This window comes from Hylobates moloch, unplaced genomic scaffold (assembly GCF_009828535.3).
Source record: "Hylobates moloch isolate HMO894 unplaced genomic scaffold, HMol_V3 SCAFFOLD_20, whole genome shotgun sequence".
NCBI classification, from domain to species: domain Eukaryota; kingdom Metazoa; phylum Chordata; class Mammalia; order Primates; family Hylobatidae; genus Hylobates; species Hylobates moloch.
The window spans coordinates 20,018,912-20,044,346 of NW_026652295.1; the positions used below are offsets into that span (position 1 = coordinate 20,018,912).

General features: G+C 37.0%; 1 protein-coding gene across 6 annotated transcripts in view; it reads left to right on the plus strand.

Moving 5' to 3' along the window:
* CDKAL1 (CDK5 regulatory subunit associated protein 1 like 1) overlaps positions 1-25,435 on the plus strand; it is a 697,372-nt gene that overhangs the window by 212,359 nt on the left and 459,578 nt on the right. For all 6 annotated transcript variants that reach the window (XM_032141403.2, XM_058432566.1, XM_058432568.1 and 3 more), the window contains one exon: positions 11,650-11,698. In XM_032141403.2, the coding sequence (XP_031997294.1) occupies positions 11,650-11,698 (49 nt within the window). The remainder of the gene's footprint in view (positions 1-11,649; positions 11,699-25,435) is intronic.

Here is a 25,435-nt window from a genome sequence, read left to right on the forward strand (position 1 = left end):
CTTCACATTTTTCTCCCCCTCCCCACCGCTGGTAATCCCCAGGCTACTCCCTGTTTCTCTGTATTTGACTTGTTTTAAGTAAAGATTTTATACACAATTGAAATCATGCATTTTTTTTCCCCCTGTGTCTGGCTTAGTTTACTTAGCATAATGTCCTCCAGGTTCATCAGTGTTGTCACAGGTGACTGGATATCCTTTTAAAAATGTTGAATAATATTCCATTACTTAAATATACCACAATTATTTTATTCATTCATCCATCGATGGATACTTAGGTTGTTTTCACATCTTGGTTATTGTGTATAATGCTGCATTGAACTTGAGAGCACAGATATCTCTACAGAGTGCTGATTTCATTTCCTTTGGATATGTAAGGATTGCTGGATCATATGGTAGTTCTATTTTGAAGTCTTTGAGGAATCTTCATACTGTTTTCCATAACGGTAGTACCAGTTTACTTTCCTACCAACAGTGCATAAGGGTTCTCTCTTCTCTGCTTCCTCTCTGACACTCATTATTTATTGTCTCTTTGGCATGGCCATCCTCAATGAGGTGATAGCTCATTGTGGTTTTGATTTGTCTTTCCCTAATCATAGTGATGTTGACCACCTTTTTATGTATGTTTTCATTGGCCATTTGTATGTTTCCTTTGGAAAAAATGTCTATTCAGGTCCTTTGCCCATTTTTAAATAAGGTTGTTAATTATTATTATTAATTATTTTGCCATTGAGTTGTATGAATTCCTTGTATATTTTGGATGTGAACCCCTTATCAGGTATATGGTTTGCAAATATTTTCTCCCAATCCATAGGCTGCCTTTTCAATTCAGTTGATTGCTTCCCTTGCTGTGCAGAAGCATTTTAGCTTGATGTAGTCCCATTTGTTTGTTTTTGCTTTTTGTTGCCTGAGCTTTTGGTGTGATATCCAAAAAATCAGTGCCAAGGCCAATGTCAAAGATCTTTTTCCCTATGTTTAAGGAGAGAGAGTTTCCTCCCAGGAATTTTACAGTGTCAGGTCTTACATTTAGACCTATAACTGGAGCTGATTTTTATGTATGGTATAGTATACAGATTCAATGCAGTTTCTATCAAAATTCCAATGACATTGTTTGCAAATATAGAAAAACAGTTCTAAAATTTGTATGAAACCACAGGAGACTCTGAATAGCCAAAACAGTCTTGAAAAAGAAAAAGTTGGAGACATAACACTTTCTGATTTAAAATTACAGTCTAAAGCTATTGTGGCTAGCAGTGGTTTGTGCCTGTAATTGCAGCAACTCCAGAGGCTGAAGTGAGAGGATCTCTTGAGGCCGAGAATTTGAGATCAGCCTGTGCAACATATTGAAACCTTGTCTCTAAAATAATAATAATGATAATAATAACAATAACAAAAATTAGCCTGGCATGATGACATACTCCTGTAGTTCCAGCTACTTGGGAGGCTGAGGCAGGAGGGTTGCTTGAGCCGAGGAGTTCCAGGCTGTGGCGAGTTGTTGTGATTGTGCCACTGCACTCCAGCTCCAGCTTGGGAAAGAGAGCAAGGCTCCGTTTCTTAAAAAAAAAAAAAAAAAAAAAAAAAAAAGCTACAGTAATCAAAACAGTATGGTACTGGCATAAAAACAGACACATAGACAAATGGGAACAGAACAGAGAGCCTAGAGATAAAGCCAAGCATACCAAGGATATACACTAAACTAAAGTTTTTTCAACAAGCCCACCAAGAAGACACACTGGGGAAAGGATAGTCTCTTTATGGTGTTGGGAAAACTGGAGAGCCACATGCAAAAGAATGAAACAGGACCTGGGTATCACTTTTTCCTTTTACAGATCAGTGGAGTTTTCAGGTAGTTTTAAAGTTTTGGTTGTGATATTTTTTAATTGGAATTAAAATGACATTGTCTTTTTATTTATTTATATACAATCAAAATTAAGACAGCTAATAAGAAAGTACTTTGCATGTATGTTTGTTTGTGTGTGTGTGTGTGTATATATATATATAATGTATTAACTTCTTTTACTCCTGAAAGGATTTGAGGTATCTTGGGATAAAATCAAGAGATATTAAAACCCCAGCCAGATTCATGCAGTCTTAATAAGAGTCATACCAACTAATAGAGAAATATGGACAAAGAGCAGTTTTTCACATTTTTAATATAATTAGCCTGAGCAATATTGCTAATATTATTCTATTAACCCTCCAGTGGCTTTCATTTGCAAGTAGAATAAAATTTAAACCACATAGCATGAACTGTAAGATCTCACATGCTCTTTCTCCCATCATTATGTGACCTCATCTCTTACCACTGTGTCCCTAATTGCTGGCCTTCTTTTGACCACACAACCCATTTATGTTATTTCAGCCTCTCAGTCCTTGTACTTACTCTTTGTACTTACTCTTTTGCCGGAGGTTTGCATTGATGCCTCTGTCAGTGGTTCAGGTCCCTGGACTGATGCTACCTATTCAGTAAGTTTAACTGGGCCACTGTAGAAAAATTTTGCTCTCTACCTCCTACCACTAATCCCAGATTTTGTTTTTTTCTTTTCTTTTTTTTTTTTTTTGAGATGGAGTCTCACTCTATCCCCCAGGCTAGAGTGCAGTGGCGCGATCTCAGCTCACTGCAAGCTCCGCCTCCCGGGTTCACGCCATTCTCCTGCCTCAGCCTCCTGAGTAGCTGGGACTACAGGTGCCCACCACCACGCCCGGCTATTTTTTTGTATTTTTAGTAGAGATGGGGTCTCACTGTGTTAGCCAGGATGGTCTCGATCTTCTGACCTTGTGATCCGCCCGCCTCGGCCTCCCAAAGTGCTGCGATTACAGGTGTGAGCCACCATGCCCAGCCCCAGATTTTCTTTTTCTTTTCCTTTTCCTTTTTTTTTTTTTTTTTTTAAATAAAGACGAGGTCTCACCGTGTTGCCCAGGGTGGTTTCAAACTCCTAGGCTCAAACAATCTTGCCGCCTCAGCCTCCCAGAGTGCTGTGATTATAGGCATGAACCACCACACCTGGCCCCAGATTTTAATTTCTTCATAGTGTCTGTCATTGTAGCAAATGAAGATTTTCCATTATTTGCATGTTTCTTTCCCCTAATTAGACTATAAGGTCCGTGAAGCAGAAATGTATTTTTTGTTTGTTTGAGACAAGGTTTCGCCCTGTCACTCAGGCTGGAGTGCAATGATGTGATCACGGCACACTGCAGCCTTGACTTCCTGGGCTCAAGTGATCCTCCCAGCTCAGCCTCCCAAGTAGCTGGGACTACAGGCACATGCCACCACACACGGCTAATTTTTCATTTCTGTAAAGATGGTGTCTCTAGTTTTCCAGGCTGGTCTCAAACTCCTGGGCTCAAGTGATTCTCCCGCCTCGCCCTCCCAAAGTAGGGACATTGTATTTTTCACTGTTATGTCTCCAGTTACTAGAACTTTGTAGTTCATGGTTAGTGTTTAACAAATATTTTTCAAATGAATGTATTTATGCCAATGGTGATTTGTGGGCTAGAGTTTGGAGAAAATAGTTGTTTGAGTCTCTTGAAAGTTCAGGTTCAGTTGAATGGCATTTTATGATCATTTAATAATAACCTCCATGTGCATAGGAAAAGGGAGATTCATCAAGTGGACCACCTATCTGCCATTCCTGGACAAGATCTACTAGGAATCATTGGCAAAAATCTATCTTGATATCCTTGTGCCTCAATTCTCTCAACCTCAGAAATAACAGTACTAACAGCCAGGCGCGGTGACTCACGCCTGTACAAATCCCGGCACTCTGGGAGGCCGAGGTGGGCGGATCACTCGAGGTCAGGAGTTCGAGATCAGTCTGGCCAACATGGTGAAACCCTATCTCTACTAAAAATACAAAAATTAGCCGTGCGTGGTGGCAGGCACCTGTAATCCCAGCTACTCAGGAGGCTGAGGCAGGAGAATCACTTGAACCCGGGAAGTGGAGGTTGTAGTGAACTGAGATTACACCACTGCACTCCAGCCTGAGCAACAGAGTGAGACTCTGTCTCAAAAAAAAAGAAATAACAGTACTGTCTCCTCCTGCCTAGTAGTGTTTGAAGATTAAGTGTGATAATGCACGTGAAGTGTCAGTGTAGAGCATGAAACAGAGTAATTGTTCAAGAAATGTTAGCTGTCACTGTGTTATTCCTAGTCATTAACTTATCTAGCTGCTGGTTTTTCAGGAAAAAAGATACTTCAAGTGCATACTAAAACAGAGCCTTCGACTGCAGAGTAGTATCAGCTTGTTCTCTGACAGCTTCAAATGAGTGGACTTTTTTTTTTTTTTTTAAAGCCTAGTTGGCAAAATTGTGTTTGAGATGTATGTTCATTTCCTAAGGCTGCCATAACAAATTACTGTAAACTGGGTGGCTCCCTTAGCCATTCCCTAAAGCTGCACTTTTCAGTGTGGCTGCAGTAGCCATATTTGACTATTTAAATATGAATTAAGTTCCTCAGTAACAATAGCCACATTTGAAGTCTGTAATAACCACATGTGGCTAGTGACTATCATAGTGGATGGCACAGCATATAAACATTTCCATCATTGCAGAAGGTCCTGCTGACAGCACTGCTCTGAATGATTAGGATACTTTAGAATAACTTTTTTATTTGCTTTGGGTGCCATTGTATAGGCTTGTTTCTTCAATACATGTCTAGTTATAAATTTGGAATAGTTGATAATAGCTGAATAAAATATTTTTGTGGATTTCTTTTTAAAGTTCTGCAGTAGAATGACTCATTAATGTTATTTATGAATTGTTTATGCACCAACTCCTTTCTTCATTGTTGAGAACATATGGAGTTAGTAATAGAACATACTGCATGTCTTTTTTGTGTATATTTATAACTAAGTGCCTCAAGGATACAAGATACTGTTTTATTTATTTTATTTGAATTACATGCTAGAGAATAAGCTCTTGTGTATTCAGAGTCTCAATTTATAGTATTAATTAAGAACAACTGTCCTTTTCTCCCAGAATGAGTTCAATATATTCTTCATTACCGTATGTGAATTTTGAGTTTGTTTTCTTGCTCTCGATTGTTTTTTCTTCTTTCTCTGCCTCCCACCCTTCATTTTTTTTTTCTTCTGACGTTTCCCTCTTCCATGTAACTCCCCTCCCCTGACTCTTCTCTCCCTTTCCTCTTGGTCTCCCCTTTTTTCCCTTTTCCCCATTGCTTCCTCCATTGTCTTCCTTACTGGAAACCAAAATGGACATAATATTTTCTTGAAATCATTTAATAAACTTCTCTTCTGTTTGTAATCAAGTACTTAAATTTTTTTTTTTTATTTTACAGTTTTGGCAGATCTTTCTTTTTAAGGTCCTGGGGTTCCCACACACCATCCAGTGATTTAAATTATCATGTGTTGGCAATATCCCACTTCCTGCCATAAAAGCAAATGTAATCAAGTACTATTTTAAATTAGAAGATATATTTTCAGCTATATACATTCAAGCAAATTCTGTGTGACCATCAGGGTCGCCGTCTTCATCAGGGCCATCTTTGTTTCTTCTATGTGCATGCACACATGTACACACACACACACACACACACACACACACACACACTCTTAGACTTTTCATTTTGACATAATATCACTCAGAAATGTTGCAAAAATAAAGAGTTCCTATATGCTCTTTACCCAGATTCCCCAAATATTAACATTTTAACACATTTTCTCCTTCTCTTTATGTCTACACATTTTCCCCCTGATCCCGATCCTTGTGAAAGTGAGTTGCAAACATGATGCCCTTTACTTCTAAATACTCATATATGTCAAAAGCTGTGACACACTCTTTAATCACTATAGTACAATTATCAGTATTAATACAATACTATAAACTAGTGTATTAGCTTTATTCAGGTATTGCCAATTGTTTCAATACTGTCCTTTATAGGAAATGAAAAGTCTCAGATTCATAGTAGCATTCAGGTCAGGTCTCTTCAGTCTCCTTTAATCTGGAACATTTCCTGAGTTTTTCCTTGACTTTCATGGCCTTGACATTAGAAGCTTTGACCACTCTCAACTTCTTTTTTTCTTTTTGGTAATAACAACTTTACTGAGATATAATTCACACACTATGCAATTCACCCACTTAAAGTGTACAATTCAGTGCATTTTAGTTTAGGAATTGTATGACCATTACCACAATCAATTTTAGAACATTTTCATCATTTCAAAAAAAAAAAAAACCCAGGTACTTCTTAGCACTGCCTTTCATTCTCCCTCTGCCCATCCAAAGACAATCACTAACTGACATTGTCTCTGTAGATTTTCTTATTTTGGACATTTCCTGTTGTGACCTTTTTGTCTGGCTTCTTTCACTTTGCATTTATAGCATGTAACCATACTTCATTCCCTTTTATGGATTAGTAATATGGTCAGGCACCGCATAACAACTTTAATCAACGATGTATATAAGTCAGCGGTCTCTTTAGATTATAATACAGTATTTTTACTGTACCTTTTATACATTTAGATTCTTACCATTGTGTATCAGCTGCCTGCAGTATTCAGTACAGTAGCAGGCTGTACAGGTTTGTAGCCTAGGAGCAGTAGGCTATACCATGTAGCCTAGCTGAGTAGTAGGCTGTACCGTCTGGGTTTGTGGAAGTATACTCTGAAGTTCACACAATGAAGCGATGGCCTAATAACACGTTTCTCAGAACATATTCTGTCTTAGTGATGCGTTGCTGTATTTCCTTGTATGCATATGCCACATGTTGTTAATCTGTTCACCAATGGATACTTGCGTTCTCATTTTTTGCCTATTATGAATAATGCTATTACGAACATTTGTGTACAAGTTTTTGTATGGACATCTTTTCATTTTTCTTGGAGTCATAACTAGGATTGACATTACTAGATTATATGGTAACTCTGTTTACAATCATTTGAGGAACAGGCAGCTTATTTTCCAAAGTGCTGCATCATTTTACTACATTCCCATCAGCAATGTATGAAGGTTCCAGTTTCTCCACATTTACACCAACACTCATTATTATCTGTATGTGTGTGTGTGTGTGTGCATGTGTGTATTTTAAGAGACAAGGTCTCACTGTGTCACCTACACTGGAGTCCAGTGGTGTGATCATAGGTCACTGTAATTTTGAACTCCTGGGCTCAAGCGGTCTTTCTGCCTTAGCCTCTCAAGTAGTTGGGACTACAGGCGAGCACCACTGTGCCCAGCTACTTTTTAAAAATTTTTTGTAGAGACAGGATCTCGCTGTGTTGCCCAAGCTGGGCTCAAACTCCTGGCCTTAAAGTGATCTCATATTGGCCTCCCAAAGTGCTGGGATTACAGGTGTGAGCAACTGCACCTGGCCTGCCTGTCTTTTTGGTGATAGTCATCCTACTGGGTGTGAAGTAGTATCTCATTGTGTTTTTTCAATAGTGGTAAACTATACGTAAAATACAATTGACCACTGTAACCATTTTTAACTGGCGTGGAGTACATTTACATTGTTGTGTAGTCATCACCACTATCCATCTCTAGAATATTTTCATTTTCTCATACTAAAACTCTATACCCATTAAGCAATGGCTCCCTATTCCTCCATTACGGTTCTGATTTGCATTTCCTGGTTGGCTAATGATGTTGAGCATCTTTTCATATATTTATTGGCCATAAGTATATTTTCCTTGGAAAAGTGTCTGTTCAGATTATTTTCCCATTTTTAATTGGGTTGTCTTTTTATTATTGAGTTGTAGAAGTTCTTTATAAATTCTAGATAGAAGTTCCTTACCAGATATGTGATTTATAAAAGTTTCCTCTCATTTTCTGTGTTGTCATGTTACTTTGTTGATGCTGTCCTTTGAAGTACCAAATGGTTTGAATTTTGATGATATCCAATTTATTTTTTCTTTTATTGTTTTGTTGTTTGTGCTTTGGCATTACATCCAAGAAATCAGTGTCTAATCTAAGGTTCATGTAGATTTATGGCTGTGTTTTCTTTTAAGAGTTTTATAGTTTTAGCTTACCTTCAACTTTTTAACAGACTGCTTTCTCTGCATGTTCTGACTTTTCTCTAGAAATATGACTTCTTATTCAGTCCATGTGCTACAAGAGTAGATGCAGTGCTTCTGAGCTTTTATAAACTGCATAGGAAAACATTTTTCTTTCTGGTGTCATCATGGAATTATCTTGTATTTTATTTATTTTATTGTCTGTCTTCTATCCTTAATTGATATCTTGGTCATTCACCCACATCCAGTAGGAAATTTGACCAACTCTTTCTTATCCTATTCATGTCTGTATTATCTTTGGCAATCTGAGTGTCTGGATATAATGTCTTGGCAACATTGTCACCTCTCACTTCATCATACGTCAGTTCCAGCAGTCATCACCTACACCTTGTTTCAGCAACCTATTCCCATTGCCAGATACTGGACCTTACTATTCTTCAGAAATACTAAATGCCTGGGTCTGTACTCTGGTTATAACTTTCTGTCCTTTTTCTTTTCTCCTTCCTTTTTTTCCCCTTCATTTTTTTGTTTCTCCAACCCCCAGCCACTTCATTTCTTCTTTTCTGGCTCTATTTCTTTCCCTGTCTAACCTATTTGCCAAACTTCGTCTCATCTAAAATGCATAGTCAACTTTCCTTGTTCTGTTTTCTTTCTAGTCCATTCCACAAATCTCTTAGTGTTGTTTCATCAGTTGTTTCAGCCATCCTGGTATAATTTAGATGCTCAATAATTGATGAGTGAATAAATGGTGGTATTAACAAACCTTGGGTCAATCTGTTTGTCTGTTTGGCTCCTACTGTAGAACTGCTGGAACTTGAGAAAAATTATAGCTCTACTTGGAGTTATTGTTATAAATTCATGGTCTCATATTTCAACTGGTGTCCCAATACTGTGTGGTGAATTTTATGTGTTCCTAGTCATCACTGTCTCTTGTTGTCTGTAATAGGTATTTGTAAACATTCATTCTGTTACTGTTTTACGATATGCTTTCTAACTCTTAGCAGATGAACTTCCTGCTTACTTCACTGAGAAAAATTGAGGGCAACAAGTGGGAATTTGCTTAGATCCTCCCTGACTTCTACAAGAGTACTAGCATATTTTCCCATGCTTTACCCCTAACCTCTTCTTTCAGGAGACAAAGAGTTGGCCCTTTTCTCACTCTGACTTGTCCTCTATTCATGTTTTAGATTTTGCTTGGTCAACTTCCTGAAGATCATTGCTCCATCACTTGTTTTTCAGTCTGCAACTCCTTTGCCTACTGCCTTTCTCTGCTCAAACTGCAAAAAAAGAAATAAATAGTTACTTGTATGAACCTAAACCAAAACATAATATATTCAATATTCTCTAGCCATCAAGAGTCTTTCTTCTCCTTCCCTTTCTCCCCAGCTTTTTACTAAGAGTAGTCAAATTAACTCTCTCTATTTTCTTACGTATAATTCATTACTACTGAACTCACTGCTTTCCCTAAGTTTGATTCCCGTATTGTTAAATCAAACATATTCATTTTAGTCTGTATACTTATATCTCTGTAGTATTTGACGCTGTTGGTCACTTCCTCCTCTTTGAAATCTTTGTTCTGCTGGCTTCTTCAATCACATTCTGTATGGAAGCCACATGGGCTCTTAAAAGAAAACCAGGGCCTAATGGATCCATTGTTTCCTGGTAGATGCATCTCCAGTTAGGTAGGTTTGTTGGGGGCTGAAAACCTAACCTTGTCTGAGATTTACTTGCCTTTGGCAGTTTCTCAGTAATTATCGTTGCTGCTGCCATCATGTTGGGCTGAGTGGTCAGAGGTAGAATGGAGTTCAGGTCTGCTCTCACAAGCCTTTCCTCATTTTCTGTAAGATACTGAGACCAAAGGAATATTTTTAAGATAATTACCATTTCCTTCCTTCCTTCCTTCCTTCCTTCCTTCCTTCCTTCCTTCCTTCCTTCCTTTTCTTCTTTTCCTCCCTCCCTCCTCCCTCCTCCCTCCCTCCCTCCTCCTCCCTCCTTCCCTCCTCCTCCCTCCTTCCCCCTTCCTTTCCTTTCCTTTCCTTTCCTGTGTTGCCCAGGCTTGAGTGCAGTGGCATGATCTCAGCTCACTACAACTTCCACCTCCCACCTTCAAATTATTATCCTGCCTCAGCCTCCTGAGTAGCTGGGACTAAGGCGTGCACCACTACACCTGGCTAATTTTTGTATTTTTAATAGAGATAGGGTTTCGCCATGTTGGCCAGGCTGGTCTCGAACTCCTGACCTCAAGTGATCTGCCCCCTCCTAGGCCTGCCAAAATGCTGGAATTACAGGCATGAACCACTGTGGCCAGCCAGCCATTACATTTTTAATAAAGTTTTTTTAAACAGGTTCCTCTTGTCTCAGTTGAGTTCCTTGCAGCATTGTATAATAATGAAAGAATAGAAATTCTTTCATCAATAGAGGTATGGACGCATGCATCACATCATGGTACATCCATACAGAGAGATAGTAAGGTGAATGAAATAGACCTATAGACTGACAATATATAGAAAAAACATCAAGGCATAGGTGTATTTTATACATATGTATAACCCCCACCAAAGACCCCGGGACCTCACTGTGTTGCCCCAGCTGGTCTTGGTCTATTTTGTATATCTATTTTATATATTTATTTACACACACACACACACACACACACACACACCCTCTATCATTTGTAAAAAAAAGGATAAAACTATAGAACAGACCTATATGTAAATGTTTGATGCCAGAAAATGTCATGGTATCTGCTCATCACACTATTATTAGTGGTTTCATCCGAGGAGTGGAAATACAGGATGAAAGATGTTATGATTTCTTTCAACTAACTTCCATTTTATATTGTATTTTGTTTGACTTTTTTGTGATATGTCTTCTGTAATAAAACAACAGTAATTTAAGGACTTTTAAAGAAGAATCAACTTTGACTTATTCTTTTTTTAGCTTTGTGAGTCATAATATTACTTTGCTTTTTTCATTTTCCTTTTAAACTCCAGCCATGCTTACTCATTCTCAGTGGGCTTCTCCAATCATAATCCTGTTTAATCATAACCCCAGGAGTCACCCTTGGTTCTCTAGGAAGCATTCCTGGATCACTTGGTCTGATTTTATTACCGTTCCTCTGTGTTCCCATGGGAAATCTTCCTTAGTCTCTGGTGTATAGAACAGAAGCTGTATTATTTGACTTTGTATTTCATGGACCTGAGTACAGTACCTAGCACATGGTAGGAATTCATTAAAAGGGTTTTGAGTATTAAAATAATAAAGATAGAATTTGGAACAGATCTCCTTAATACTAGCATGTTCTTTTTGTGTAGCTTGTCATTTTATGCCATTTTTTTCTTGAAGTTCTGTGTGAGAAGACATGTGTTAATTAAACTTAAGTTTCTGTCTCAGGATATGTTGAGTATATGTTGATAGGCTATCCTAAAACAACTCCAGGCAGTTTATTTAAATGCAATATGATTTCTTCAGTTATCATTGGAGGATAGGAGGGTGATAATTTCATACTTCATTGTAACACAAAATATTAACATAGGATATTTTTTATAGTATCTCCAAATACATTAAAGGAAACCTGCATTGATGTGCTTAGACAATGTGTAACATTGACTCAAGCATAAGGATAAACACAAATTTTGCTTCTCCGTGTAAGTTACTTGTCTAATCTTTTTTTTTTTTTTTCTAGGTTCAACAGATAGATCGTGTGGTAGAAGTTGTGGAGGAAACAATTAAAGGTAATCGTTGAAAGTGAGATAAACAGATGTATATATTTTCTGAACTACATAATAGAAACACCATTCAGTTAACTCTTGCCAGGCATCTTTATAACAGTTATTGTTTTAGATATAAAATCATAAAATGTTATCCTTGGCTTCATGAATTTGCCAATCTAATATTGGAGGCAGGCACTCTGCTGTATATTTGTTTGGCTTATAAATGAATCAGGCGAAGAGCAATGGCTTACTCCTGTAACCCCAGCAGTGGGGGCTGGGGCTGAGGCTGAGGCTGAGGCTGAGGCTGGAGGATTCCTGAGACCAGGAGTTCAAGACCAGCCTGGGCAAGATAGTGAAATCCTGGGATCTCTGGGGGAGAAAGTTAGCTGGATGCTGTGGTGTGCACCTGTAGTCCCAGCTACTTAGGAGGTTGAAGCAGGAGGATCACTTGGGTCCAGGAGTTCAAGTCTGCAGTAAGCTATAATCGTGTAACTGCACTCCAGCCTGAGCAACACAGTGACACCCTGTCTTTAAAGAATAAATGAATCAGGTCATAGTGGTTCTTTTAAAATATTATTTTATTTTTGTATAAAATGAATTTAGTTTGAATTTCAGATTGAAAGAATTTAATCAATTTTAAGATAAAGAAATTGGCTGGGCACGGTGGCTCATGCCTGTAATCCCAGCACTTTGGGAGACTGAGGTAGCTGGATTGCTTGAGCCTAGGAGTTTGAGACAAGCTTGGGCAACGTGGCGAAACCTCATCTCTACAAAAAATAGAAAAATTAGCTGGGTGTGGTGGGGTGCTCATGTAGACCCATCTACTCAGGAGGCTGAGGTGGGAGGATTGCTTGAGCCTGGGAGGTTGAGGCTGCAGTGAACAGTGATTGCACCATTGCACTCCAGCCCAGTTGACAGAGCGAGATCCTATCTCAAAATAAATAAATAAATAATAAGGAATTTTTTATTTGTACATTTTGTTATCACATAATTAGGTTGTTTTGTAAGTACTTTTAACAGTAATAATTTTGATGCTTGTTCAAGGTGTATTTTTTATAGTTACACTAAAAATTACACAAAGAAAGTAGAATTAAACTTTGCTTATTTTGTTAGCCAACACTCACTGACATAGATTCTTATTGAAGTCACTGTGAAATAAACCATCTTCAACTCTGTGGTATAATTTTAAATTTTTAAAGGCTGTTTCCTATGTTGGATTAGCACAAATGAAAACCAATAATATGTTACTGAAATATTAAGTGAATTGAAAGTCTTACTTAAGTACTGTTTTGTTGTAAATGAGAAATTTATATTTTTTAAAAAACCAGATAGTCTCCACCTGCCAAACTGGAAATTTTAATGCTGCACTTTTCCTTCTAGGTGGTGTCTACTACTTTCCATGTGCTTCTATTCATTAATTTTGAATCATTGCTTTATCAGAGATTATCACAGAATCAATTTCTAATAAATGAGATTTTGAGAATATGAGAATGAGACTATACCTTAATCTTTTTTTATTATTTTTTAATTTTTAAAAATTATTTATTTTATAAATAGAGATGAGATTCTGCCATGTTGCCCAGGCTGGTCTCGAACTCCTGGGCTCAAACGATCCACCCACCTTGGCCTCCAAAAGTGCTGGAATTACAGGCATGAGCTGCCATGCTTGGCCCTTAATCTTCTTTTGATGTTCCAAAATAAAATGAAATATCAGGATTAAAAATTTATAGCAATGATAATTTGAACGTTTTTACAAACTACTTCAACTCCATCTTGGAGAATCCAGAAGTACTAGCATTTATTGTGTACTTACAGTGTGACAGCCACTATATTAAACACTTCACATGGGTTAAGTCATTTAACCTTCATAATAGTACTGTGAAGTGAAGTGGGCATAAATATTTTCCTAATTTTGCAGAGGAAAAGTTGAGACACAGGTACATACAGCTAGTAAGTGACAGCATTGGGATTTGAATCCAGGCAGTCTGGCTCCAAAGCCTGTACGTTATACTGTGATTTATATGATACTGTTATTTCTCTGCTCTCTCTCAGTTGAGATTCACTACCTTAAAGGTTATTTGGTTTAGCGTCTTAAGCAGTGATTTAAGATACTTGAGGGCATTGTTGCCTTATTCATCCTTTGTTTTAAGTACCAGGTATATACTGGCCACTCAATAATTTTTTAAAAAAATTAATGATGATGAAGAATATAGAAAATCTAGGTGATCTTGGTATGGCGTGATTGTTTAGATACAACATCAAAAGTATGATTTATGAAAGAAATAATTGCCAAGTTGGATGTCATTAAGTTGAAACATTTTTGCTCTATAAAAGACACTGTCAAGAGGATGGGAAGATAAGCCACAGAGTGGGAGAAAATATTTGCAAAATACACATATGATAAAGGACTGTTATCCAAAATATATGAAGACCTCTTAAAACTCAATAATAAGAAAAGGAACAACCCAGTTAAAAAATGGGCAAAAGACCTGAACAGACAATTTACCAAAGAAGATGTGCAAATGTCAAATTAGCATATAAAATGATGTTCAGCATCATATATCCTTCATTAGTGAATTACAAATTAAAGTGCAATGCAATATAGTGGTATGTTAAAACTATATACCTGGTACAATGGTCAAAATCCAAAACATTGACAACAACAAATTCTGGCAAGGATGTGGAGCAACAGGAACTCTCATTTATTGCTGGTGGTAATGCAAAATGGTACAGGTACTTTGAAAGACAGTTTGGCAATTTCTTAAAACTAAACACAGTCTTACATCATCCAGTAGGTGTGCTACTTGCTATTTATCCAAATGAGTTGAAAACTTATGTCTATACAAAAACCTGTACACAGTGTTTATAGTAGCTTTATTCATAATTGCTAAAACTTAGAAGCAAAAAAATGGCTCTTTAGTAAGTGAATAGATAAAGAAACTGTGGTACATGCAGACAATGGAATATTATTTGACACTAAAAGAAATGAGCTAAAAAACCATGAAAAGACATAGAGGGACTTTAAATGCATACTGTGATGTGAAAGACATCAATCTGTAAGGCTACATACTGTATGAGTCCAACTAATTGTACATTTTGGAAAAGGTGAAATATGGAAGGAGTAAAAGGATCAGTTGGTGCCAGTGATTAGAGAGCAGGGAGGGATGTGTAGGCAGAAAACAGAAGACATTTATGACAGTAATTCTATTCTGTATGATGCTGTAATGGTGGACAGTTGTCATTATACATTTGTTCAGATCCTCAGAATGAACACCACCAAGAGTGAACCCTAATGTAAACTGTGGACTCTTGATGAAAATGATGTGTCAGTGTAGGTTCATTGATTTTAACAAACATACCACTCTGGTGTAGGATGTTGATAGTTGGAGAGGCTGTGTGTGGATTGGGGGCAGTGATGTATGGAAACTCTGTACTTCTGCTGAGTTTTTCTTTGAATGTAAAACTACTCTAAAAATTAAAATCTATTTTAGGAAATTAATGGTAGTTAACAGTGTGCCTAGGAGTTTGCCAAATGGCTTGGAGAGATATAATTTCTATAGGAAATCATACAAGACCTGTTACTCCCAGGCTGGGTTAATCATGGATAGCTTCTTACTGATGAGCATGGACTTGAGTGGATTTACTGGAGAGATTGTGTTTGCATTTAGCTATGAAAGTGAGTCGAAGATGAAGTTGAAGGGGATATTCATTGGCAGGTTTGGTTAGAGGATGGGAAGTTTGATAATTAAGTCTTCATAATGCAACAGGAGAATTTTTTGGATGGAAGGAATAATTTTGATAGCTTTCCTTAGTTTGCAGATCAGGAAGCTGAGCTGTGAAGGAATTACATGATGTTTTTGAGATCTCTTAGTTAATAGAGAACTGTGCCTATCAGTCAACTTCTGTTCATTGCTTTCTATTTCTACTGCCAGTACGTCATTCAGACAGCATATGCCACTGAAATAATGTGGTTTTTACAGCAGTTAGCCAGTTGTTGGTTGTCTTTCAGCAAGTTGTTTTTCTGAGGCTTAGTTTTCTCAGCTTAAAATGGGCAGGATAAAATGGATAAGACTTGAGGTACACAGAACATAATAGGGCATTAGTTCATGTTAATGCTTACCTCTTACTTTCTCCTTAATATAAGAACTGCTGGAATAATCTAACTGATCTTTGCCATCAGTGACTCTCCTTTCAATCTGACTGCGTATCCTGCGACCATTGACCTGGGATTATTTTATTTCCTGTATGTATACTCTCACTGGTGCCTCTTACCCACCAAATTAATTTGGACTTTCTACCATTTTCGCTTCTTTTGTCCATGAATGCTATACATTATACCCTTCGCTCCAGCCAGCTGTGCTACTTGATGTTTCTTATATATTTTTTCACTGTGCTTTACATTTACTTTATGGTCCTCCACAGAAGTGGATATCTTCTGTTTGTCCTTCCAGATCTATTCTCCGTCTTGATCTGTGTCCGTGGAGGCTGACCTGTATGGATTGAATCAGTAAGATTCTTGCCATCTTATGTCCAGTTGGATTTAGCCAATTGGAGGATGTGACAAGAGAGCAAGTTAAGAGTATCCATTCCCATCTCTCCTTCCCTCCCTGCCTATTTTGGGTTGGTTGCTTTCCTTACCCTAAGGTCACAGCTCTTGTCCAGTGACCCTCCCTATTTATCTTTCTCCACGTTTCTGCAGCTCTTCTCTTCCTTGCCTCTGGGATGGAAATGGCACCCCATTGTTGCCAGCCTCAGAGTACTGCATTGTCTGTTGGTTTTCCTAACCCTGCCCAGATTTTAGTAAATCGTTCCTTTATGAAAATCTTCTTAGTTATGCAGTGAGCCATCTGCTTTGCTGGTACCCTGATTGATAAGAAGTTAGCTGTGGAGAAGCAAGGCTCTGCCCAGAAGGGCCAGATGGAATACCGCCTGACAAGAGGATTTTGCTATAACCCTCTTGTTTCCACATTTGATCCCTGTTGGGCTCTCTTCATATCTCATCTTTGAAGGGGCTTTAGACATACAGCCTCTGTCACAGCCTGTTTGCATTCTTCTTATTGCTGCTTATGTTACACCAAGTAGTATTTTAAAAACTGTACTAATAAGGTACATTGATACTAAAAGCATTTAACTCTATTGTAATTAACATAAAACCATAAAAGCTTGTTTTTATGTATCTGTCTTGATTGTATCAAAATGGCAAATTCTTGATAAGTTATTCTGAAATGGATCTTCATCATGTTAATAGCGACAAGAAAACTCCATTCATTTGTGGTTTTGGCTTCAGGATATATGAAATTATAATGAATTTAGGATTTTTTCCTATATCACTTTGATAATTTTATAAGGTGTGGAACTGAATGTAAGGAAAGAAATACAGTGTCTAGTGGATTCACATTCATTTCTGTCTTTTAAAAATATTCGTATGTACCTTAGTCTTGGCTCATATGGTCATTAAAAACATTTTTTTTGTATGAAAACTATGAAAGGAATATAAATCTGCATTTCTTCCAAAAAGAGTATGTGAAATCTTCTAAACAAAATATCATTAAAAATAATCTTATCTTTGTGGAAAGATAGTCTAATTGGATATCTTATGACAAATTATTGCAAATAAATTTTACCTATCAACATTAGAAAAATGTTTTTACCATTAAGTCATGTTTCTTCACCAGTCAACGTCTGTTGAGATCCCTATTGTAATTAATATGTTTGCTGGTATTTCTTTCAGTTAGATTCCAAATGCCTCAAGTGGTGATAATTTAGGATTTTCCCAATGTGGTATATAATTTACAAGTTTCACTGATTTTCTGTTTTTTCCTAACTTCTCAGTAATTGATGCCATCTTGCACTAGACTGACCTAAATTCCCAGAGTACGTCACCAAGCAGCTTTCTTATTTAAGACATTGCTATTAATCTTCAGTCTGTAAGGTTTTGTACTTTGCATGTGGTACTTATTTAGAGCGTAAACTGTTCATAAGTTGAGACTGGGAAGCAGTACTGTATCAAGTGTGGTTTGATCAATGTGAGTGACTGAATAACCACCTTACAGAGCTCAGTGCAGACTTACTTGAGGATGTTTTCCAAACTCAATGAGTAAGTGATTGAGCTTAGATGTGTAGCATGGTATATCTGGGAGGGTATTGGACCACAAAAGCACATCTGCTTTTTCAATACTTGCATTTCATTAAAATAATTTTTATTGATTTTTTGTTTGTTTTTGTTTTTTTTAATTCTTTTATTATTATACTTTAGGCTTTAGGGTACATGTGCACAATGTGTAGGTTTGTTACATATGTATCCATGTGCCGTGTTGGTTTGCTGCACCCATTAACTCGTCATTTAGCATTAGGTATATCTCCTAATGCTGTCCCTCCCCCCTCCCCCCAACCCACAACAGTCCCTGGAGTGTGATGTTCCCCTTCCTGTGTCCATGAGTTCTCATTGTTCAATTCCCACCTATGAGTGGGAACATGCGGTGTTTGGTTTTTTGTCCTTGTGATAGTTTACTGAGAATGATGTTTTCCAGTTTCATCCATGTCCCTACAAAGGACACGAACTCATCATTTTTTATGGCTGCATAGTATTCCATGGTGTATATGTGCCACATTTTCAAGAACACTTGTATGCATCCTCTCATTATATGTAATCTCTGATACAGTTAGTGTAGTCTGAATGTAGTGGGAAAAAGTTTGTGGATTGCCTTACATATTAGGAATACTTTCCAGTCTCATTGGTGTAAGTAAATACATGATAACTTCTACCTTCTAGTAAGTAAAGCAGCCAGGGATTTATTACTTTATTTAGTTTTTTTCAATGAGCCTGTTTAAGTTTATGAATATAGTAAAGTTAACTTTACTATTCGATTACAGTTTGGTAACTTGCATTTCCAGTTGCAAAGGTAATGGTTACATTCTTAAATGCAGTCAGTTTATCTGTTTTGCTATCCTCTTTTCTTTATATCTCCTTTAGTTTCCCCACGTTAACAATAGGATTCTAGCTTTACTTATTTGTATTCTGTACATCTACATATATTATTTCTAGGATGAACTGCTTGTTATTCATTCTCTCTCTCTTAGATAGCATTTTTCAAACCATAACATTTTCTTAAAAATAAGAGTAGGCTAATTTCTTTATGGCCCCAAACAAAAACATTCTATGATAAGACTTGTAGTTGATTTTTTACATCACTTCATTCTATACCTTGGTTTAGAATAATAACAGAAACGACTTTGTAAGAGAAACCAGCATGTGTTGTCTTGTCTGTATTTCTGTAACTTTATAACTGTATTGGCCAAATTATCAGTCCTGTTTTTAGCTACACACATACAGAGCAGCAGCAGTGTTTATCTACTACAAAATATGTAATAGATGCTCCAGAAAAAGTCTTCTTTAAACATTGTAAATGGTCAAGTTCACTGGGTTTTTTTAAATAAGATAGTAAGTAACTTTACATTTATCAAGTATTTTTAGCCATTAAGGCTTTTAGAACACAAAGGAATGCCTAAATGAATCCCCCAAGTGGATTCTGCTCCTTTATGGTGGCTTCAGAATGGTCTTATATGCTTTTTGTTCTTCTTAAATTTAATTGTACAGCTTTAGTGTATTTATTGCTTGTATTTCCTTTTCTGCTCAAAGATGCATTTTTTTAAAAATTATTTGAAACCACCTTTCATCATTAATGGAGTTTATTTATATGAGGACTTGGGTATTTCTCTAACTTTCAATTTCTTAATTCTGGGATTTTGGTGGGGTGAGCTGGTGCATAGTGTTGAATAGTTCAAGTTGATAATCATATTGTAGTTTTCACATAATACACTGTTATAGTGGTTTACTAGATTTGATTGCTGTAAGCAAGGAAAGGAAATTACTTTAGGCTTGAACCTCATAGGCTTCCCATGACGCAACCCTTCCGCTAGTAGTCCCACTGACCTGTCCAGTATAGTATCCCCATCTTTCCTTGTTTAACTGTTAAGGAGGACTTGCCTACTCTTAAATTACACTTACGCTTTAACTCTTGTGAATCCTGGTAGTGTTTTGATAGATTTCGTGAAGGTGAGACTACAAGTATTGTCAAATCTCTAAAAATGTATTATCATTTAGACTTTTGTGAAACTGTTAACATGAGCAAATATATGTTTGAACATCCTTGCTTTTACATCTGTATTTTAATCATTTTTATTTCTGGTACTTAACATTTTCAGATATGGCAACTTCTGATGCCCAGGGTTCTTGTTTCTCAACCATATTAATTTTTCTTAATAAATAAATAATATAAAGCATCAATCCCAGAAAGAATTTGTATTATACCTAAATGTTATAGTATTTACTACAGTAGGAGTTATTTAGTGAAAAAAAAAAAAAAACCACCAAGTAGATCAATTAATCATATTTTGAGGCTTCCATACAAAATGGTCACTTAATGTATATATTTTAAGAGTTTTAATATACTTTAAAAGAAAAAACAAAAATAACATTTTTTCATCTTATATTCTTCCTTTATTATAACTAACTTTTAAGAGAATTGGCAGTTGCTACACTGCTTTTAGACACTGCATACGTATCATGTGCTTTATTACGTGACTGGAGAGATTTTATTCTTCATTAGAGGGTGCACTATTTTTGGTTAGTAAAATATATTGAGAATAGATGAGACTGTAAATTTAGAGAAAAAATAAATACTAGCAGCTTCGTTGCATTTTTCAAATGCAGGGTAAAGTTGTAGGTTAATTGGGGTATTTTCTGTTTTGCTTTGATTATTCTCAGCACAATAGTAAATTGTATTGTATTGGTAATTCTTCTTTAGTACTTTATAGCTGATTTCCCTAAAATTAGAAATATAAAATAGAAACCAGGTCATGTTAGAAATACAGTATCTAAAGCTTTGATGGGACATAGAAATTATCATCTTCAAATTTATTTTTTAAAAACAAAGATTTTATTGTTAGAGAAATAATTTATTATGTCACAGTCAAGTGAAAACTGGCACCACAAAGTAATTTGACGGCTCAGATGTAGGTAGAAAAGAAATGTAAATCTGACTTTCTCTTTTTCTTGAAAAATGGTATTTGATAATTGGAATAATTAACTTAATTAGGTGTAGGATAAACTTTAGTGATGTTATGGATCTTTTCTTAGAAAACCTAATATTGATAATAATTGGTACAGGATTATTAAAAGAATGTTTAATCGATTTGGACATTTATTTCTAATATTTGGTGATTGGCACATTTTTTCTTTTAGAAGTTCATTCTGTAACACATTATGAAGTATACAGCAGAGATGTAGCAATTACTTTGGAGACTGAGAGACTAAATACCAATTTCACTTATTAATTTGAGAGAGAGAAAACTCACTTGGAGACTCTTCAGTTAGGATATCAACTCTGGATATCCTCTGGATATTTGGATATTTTAAAGAAGTTTATCTCAGTACTACCATTTTATAACAAAGTATGCATTGTATTGAGAAATAAATAGTAATTAAAATGTCCTCATAAAAGATGCTTTCTAACATTAAATCTTTATTGTAATTCTGAAAATTAAATGCACCATTTCTTAAAGCTGCACTGAAAAGTCAGCTGCTGTGTTGGGTGCTGCTGTGATAGGTGAGAGTCCTTGATTGAGACTATGAAGAGCTGTGTGCAAATGCTTGTTTGTACTACTAACAATGCCAGTTTTAACAGCCCATACAACCTCATTGGTTCTCAGTTTCCTGAGTTGCAAATTGTATCACACAGAAGGTCACTTCCACTCTGAAATTCTTGAAGTGCATGTGTCTGTAATATAAAATTGAGTTTCAGAGTCTGTCATTAGAATAGCTTTTGGCATTTTAGATAGTGATCTCTAGCAGAAGTTACTAGAATGTGACTAGCCTTTATCTCGCACCCCGATTTCTATATGCCAGATTTTACTTTTTCTTTCCCTATGCCCTCCTTCTTACAAAATGAAGCTGAAGGCGTTTGTGGCAGAGGTACCATGCATTTTTGTTTGGTGTACCTCTATATTTTCTAGTGAAGAAGGTCTTGAGTAATGCCCAGTTCTTGGACTCTTTCGCTCTTCCTCCATTCAGTTGTAATGCAGTTCTGGGCAGTGACAGGGAGCGTGCTTCCCAGTGTTGCTCAAAAACATTGTGCCTCTTTGAAGGAGCTTTCATTTCTACCCAGGAGCATGTTTATTTTCAGGACTTCGAGAGAGGTAGTTTTAGTCTTGATAACTTGGTTTGCTCAGGGAAAAAGTGATTTGAGGGGATTTAATGTAGGTAACATTACCTAGAGCAGTGATTCTCAAGAATGTTTGCTGGGAGAGGGATGGTGGCTGAGAGGACCCATGATCTGAGAGGGGAGGTGGCAGACTGCTTAATCCAGACTATTGGGAAACTGGGAGCTGGGGAGTTGGCCCTGCAGCCACTCACCTAGATTCATTGCCATGGTAAGCCACTGTTCTAGACAGGTAAGGATCATGTCACTCAGGCGTCCTCAGGTGGAAAAACAGCCTTGGCTCTCTAACATGGTTCCTGAGCACACATGCTTATACTCACCCAGGACCATGTACGGTTCCAGGTTCATTACCTATGCCTTCTTCCCCTAACTCACACCCGGAGAGTACATCACAATGCAAATGAGTGATTTCGTAGGGGTGACCTTTAATCTACTTTAATTTATACATTTAACATGTCATTCACAAACTTGTGATCATCTTTTTTCTTTTTTCTTTTTTTTAAGACAGAGTCTTGCTCCGTCGCCCAGGCTGGAGTGCAGTGGTGCGATCTTGGCTCACTGCAGCCTCCACCTCCCAGGTTCAAGTGATTCTTGTGTTTCAGCCTCCTAAGCAGCTGGGATTACAGACATGCACCACTATGCTCGGCTAATTTTTATATTTTTAGTAGAGAAGGAGTTTCACCATGTTAGCTAGGCTGGTCTCGAACTCCTTGCCCCATGTGATCTCCCCCGCCTTGTCCCAAAATGCTGGGATTACAGGTGTGAGCCACCGCACCCGGCCTTGATCATCATTATTAATGCAATTATTTGTGACCTAGTTCCTAGCCCTCCAGAGCTTTTAAAAGAAATGGGATCTGACTTTAACTTCTAGTGTTTGAAAGTTTTAAAAACTCCCTTGCCATCTTGCTTTTGAGAAACGTCATTAGCGCTGTATGTTTTGATAGGAGTACAGTTGTTTAATTATGGTAGTAACTGTAATTAACTTCTGTCTAGCTCTTTGTGGCTTACCCTTTTCATATACATTAATTCATTTCTGCTCCACAGGAAGCCTGGCATTACTGATTATGCAGCCAAGCAGCAGTGTACTATAATTTGAAACCTAGTCCCCTTGTTTCACATACCCTCCTTTCTATTCTGTGAAGCTGTTAATACTGAACAGACGGAAATGAGAAAGTGAGGCCCATTTATTATTTTCTTTTCTGATACCTGTTGTTTAAGATCACTGCTCACTTTTTTCCATGTTCCCTTTAGATCTTCTCATATATTTTGTTCCTTCATGTGTCTTGTTTCCTCTTTGATCTTTTTAAACTTTTTTTTCTGTCTTATTTGCTGTTTTATTTTGTGCCAACATAAAACATTCTTTTGTAAGGAGTTAATAAAGATATGCTTAATTTTTAAAGAAAATTCTGAATAGACTGTTTGAGTCATACCATGCTATAAAGGTGCTTAAATTGGGAAATGAGTGAGTGAATGTATTCCCTAACTGTAAGCAACCGATAAAAAAGCCAGCCAATAAAAAGCAAATGAAAAGATTCTATAGAGAAAATTCTTGTATGTGTGTTGTAAGAATAAGTTTTGAAAGTTTTAATGTAAAACACACTTTGTATATAGAGTTTTTACTGTCAAATGGTTAGGTCAAAAAAATCCTGCGATGTTTTTTAAGGATATGTCTTAAATCTTGTATTCTCAATCCTAGTTATGTGTTTAGGCCACATGAGTTTTGCAGCTATAACCAGAAGTATTTTAATGTTCGTAACTTTCAATCTTTAACAGTCCATGCCCAACACTGTCATTTTTAAAAATTAAATTTTAAGACAATGTTTGATTAGTCTTTTGACTAGAACTAAGAATCTCAAGCCCACATAATTTCTACTTCACAAATTATTTTTAGGAGCATTTTCATTTTTGAAGGCGTGGTCTTTCACCATGGGGGCCCTTCTGCCAAGTCTTAATAAATCTTTTCGGTGAAATCCAGTTAAAGTGATAGGCTTTTAACTAGATTAGTTTTAAGAAGTGGAAAATCAGTCAAAAAAATGGAATTCTAGGAAAAGGTACTGTGGAATAGATATAATCATGTATATAATTTGTATCCTGCTTGCTCTGCCTCCCAGACTTCAGTGTCACCTCTCCCTGAAGCCTTTCCTGATTTTCCCTGGGAGAGTTGACCACTCCCTTGTGGTGTCTCTCTGTACTTAGAAACATCTGTCAGATCATCTCTGACACGTCCTTTCACTTATTTGTTCAACAGTCTGCCCTCCTCGAGACCTTAAGTCCCTTTAAGGCAGAAGTCAAAGTAGTTGCTTAAGATAGAGAAGGTTTTAAATATTAAAAAGTAATCCTTCATACATGCTTCGTTTTCTAAGCTCATCTATAGTATTATAGAACTTTTGTTTCAGTTATGCATGTACATTAATACAGTGACTTACAGTATAAAATGTACATCCTCTTAGTTTTAACTACATTTTTAAACTTATTTCACTCTTGCCATTTCTATAGAAAGGCAGTGATAATACTTATCACTTATCTGAACGGGTTGAGGAGTAAGAGAGTGAATTTGAAGCAAAGTGAGCTCCAGGGGCCTCCTCTCATTTAGATTGTATTTATGCTGCCTACAGTACAAGATTATTCAGTTCTTGATTGGAAGTGAAAGGAAGGTCAGCAAGGTCAGAGAGGCATTTTTTAAGATACGTAGGTGGGAAAATTCCCCAGCCTTTACTTCTTCCCATCTCTTCTGTCACACTTTATGGTGGCTTGAGTTGAATTAGCACGAGGAGACTTGACATTTTCATTTGTGACTGAAAGTGAGTACAACATAGTTTCGATGTTTGTCCCTTCTAAATCTCATTTTGAAATGTGATCCTCACTGTTGGAAGTGGGGCCTGGTGGGAGGTATTTGGGTCATGGGGGCGGTTCCTTCGTGAATGGCTTGGTGCTGTACTGGCCCATAGGGAATTCTCACGTGAGTTGGTTGTTTAAAAGTGTGGGTTATCTCTCCCCTTCGCATCTTTTCTTGTTCCTACTCTCCCCGTGTGACAGGTGGGCACCCCCTTTGCCTTCTGCCATGATTGGAGGCTTCCTGAAGCCTCACTAGAAGCTGAGCAGATACTGTTACCATGCTTCCGGTACAGCCTGCAGAACCATGAGCCAATTAAACGTCTTTTCTTTATAAATTATGCAGCCTCAGGTATTCCTTTGTAGCAATGCATAAAATGGCCTAATTCAGTGGGACTCTGAGCTTCAATTTTAAAAGTTAACTGTGGCTTACAAATTCCTTATGTCTTGTACATTTTATTGTTCTCATTTTCTAGCAGCTTGAGTGCCGTCTTTTGTAAGGTCTGCTTTGCTTTCATCACCTGCTACAGTATCTTTGGGAATACAGGTTTGAGCATGAGAAATCATTATGTTCTGTATTGTTGCTGTGGTTGCTTTACATACAGAAACAGAAGCTATCATAGCTTTATTGCTGTAAATATCAAAGGCTTGGAGCCATTTAATAAATTTAGAATTCAGGAGAGTCTGTTGTAGCAAGACAGCTAAT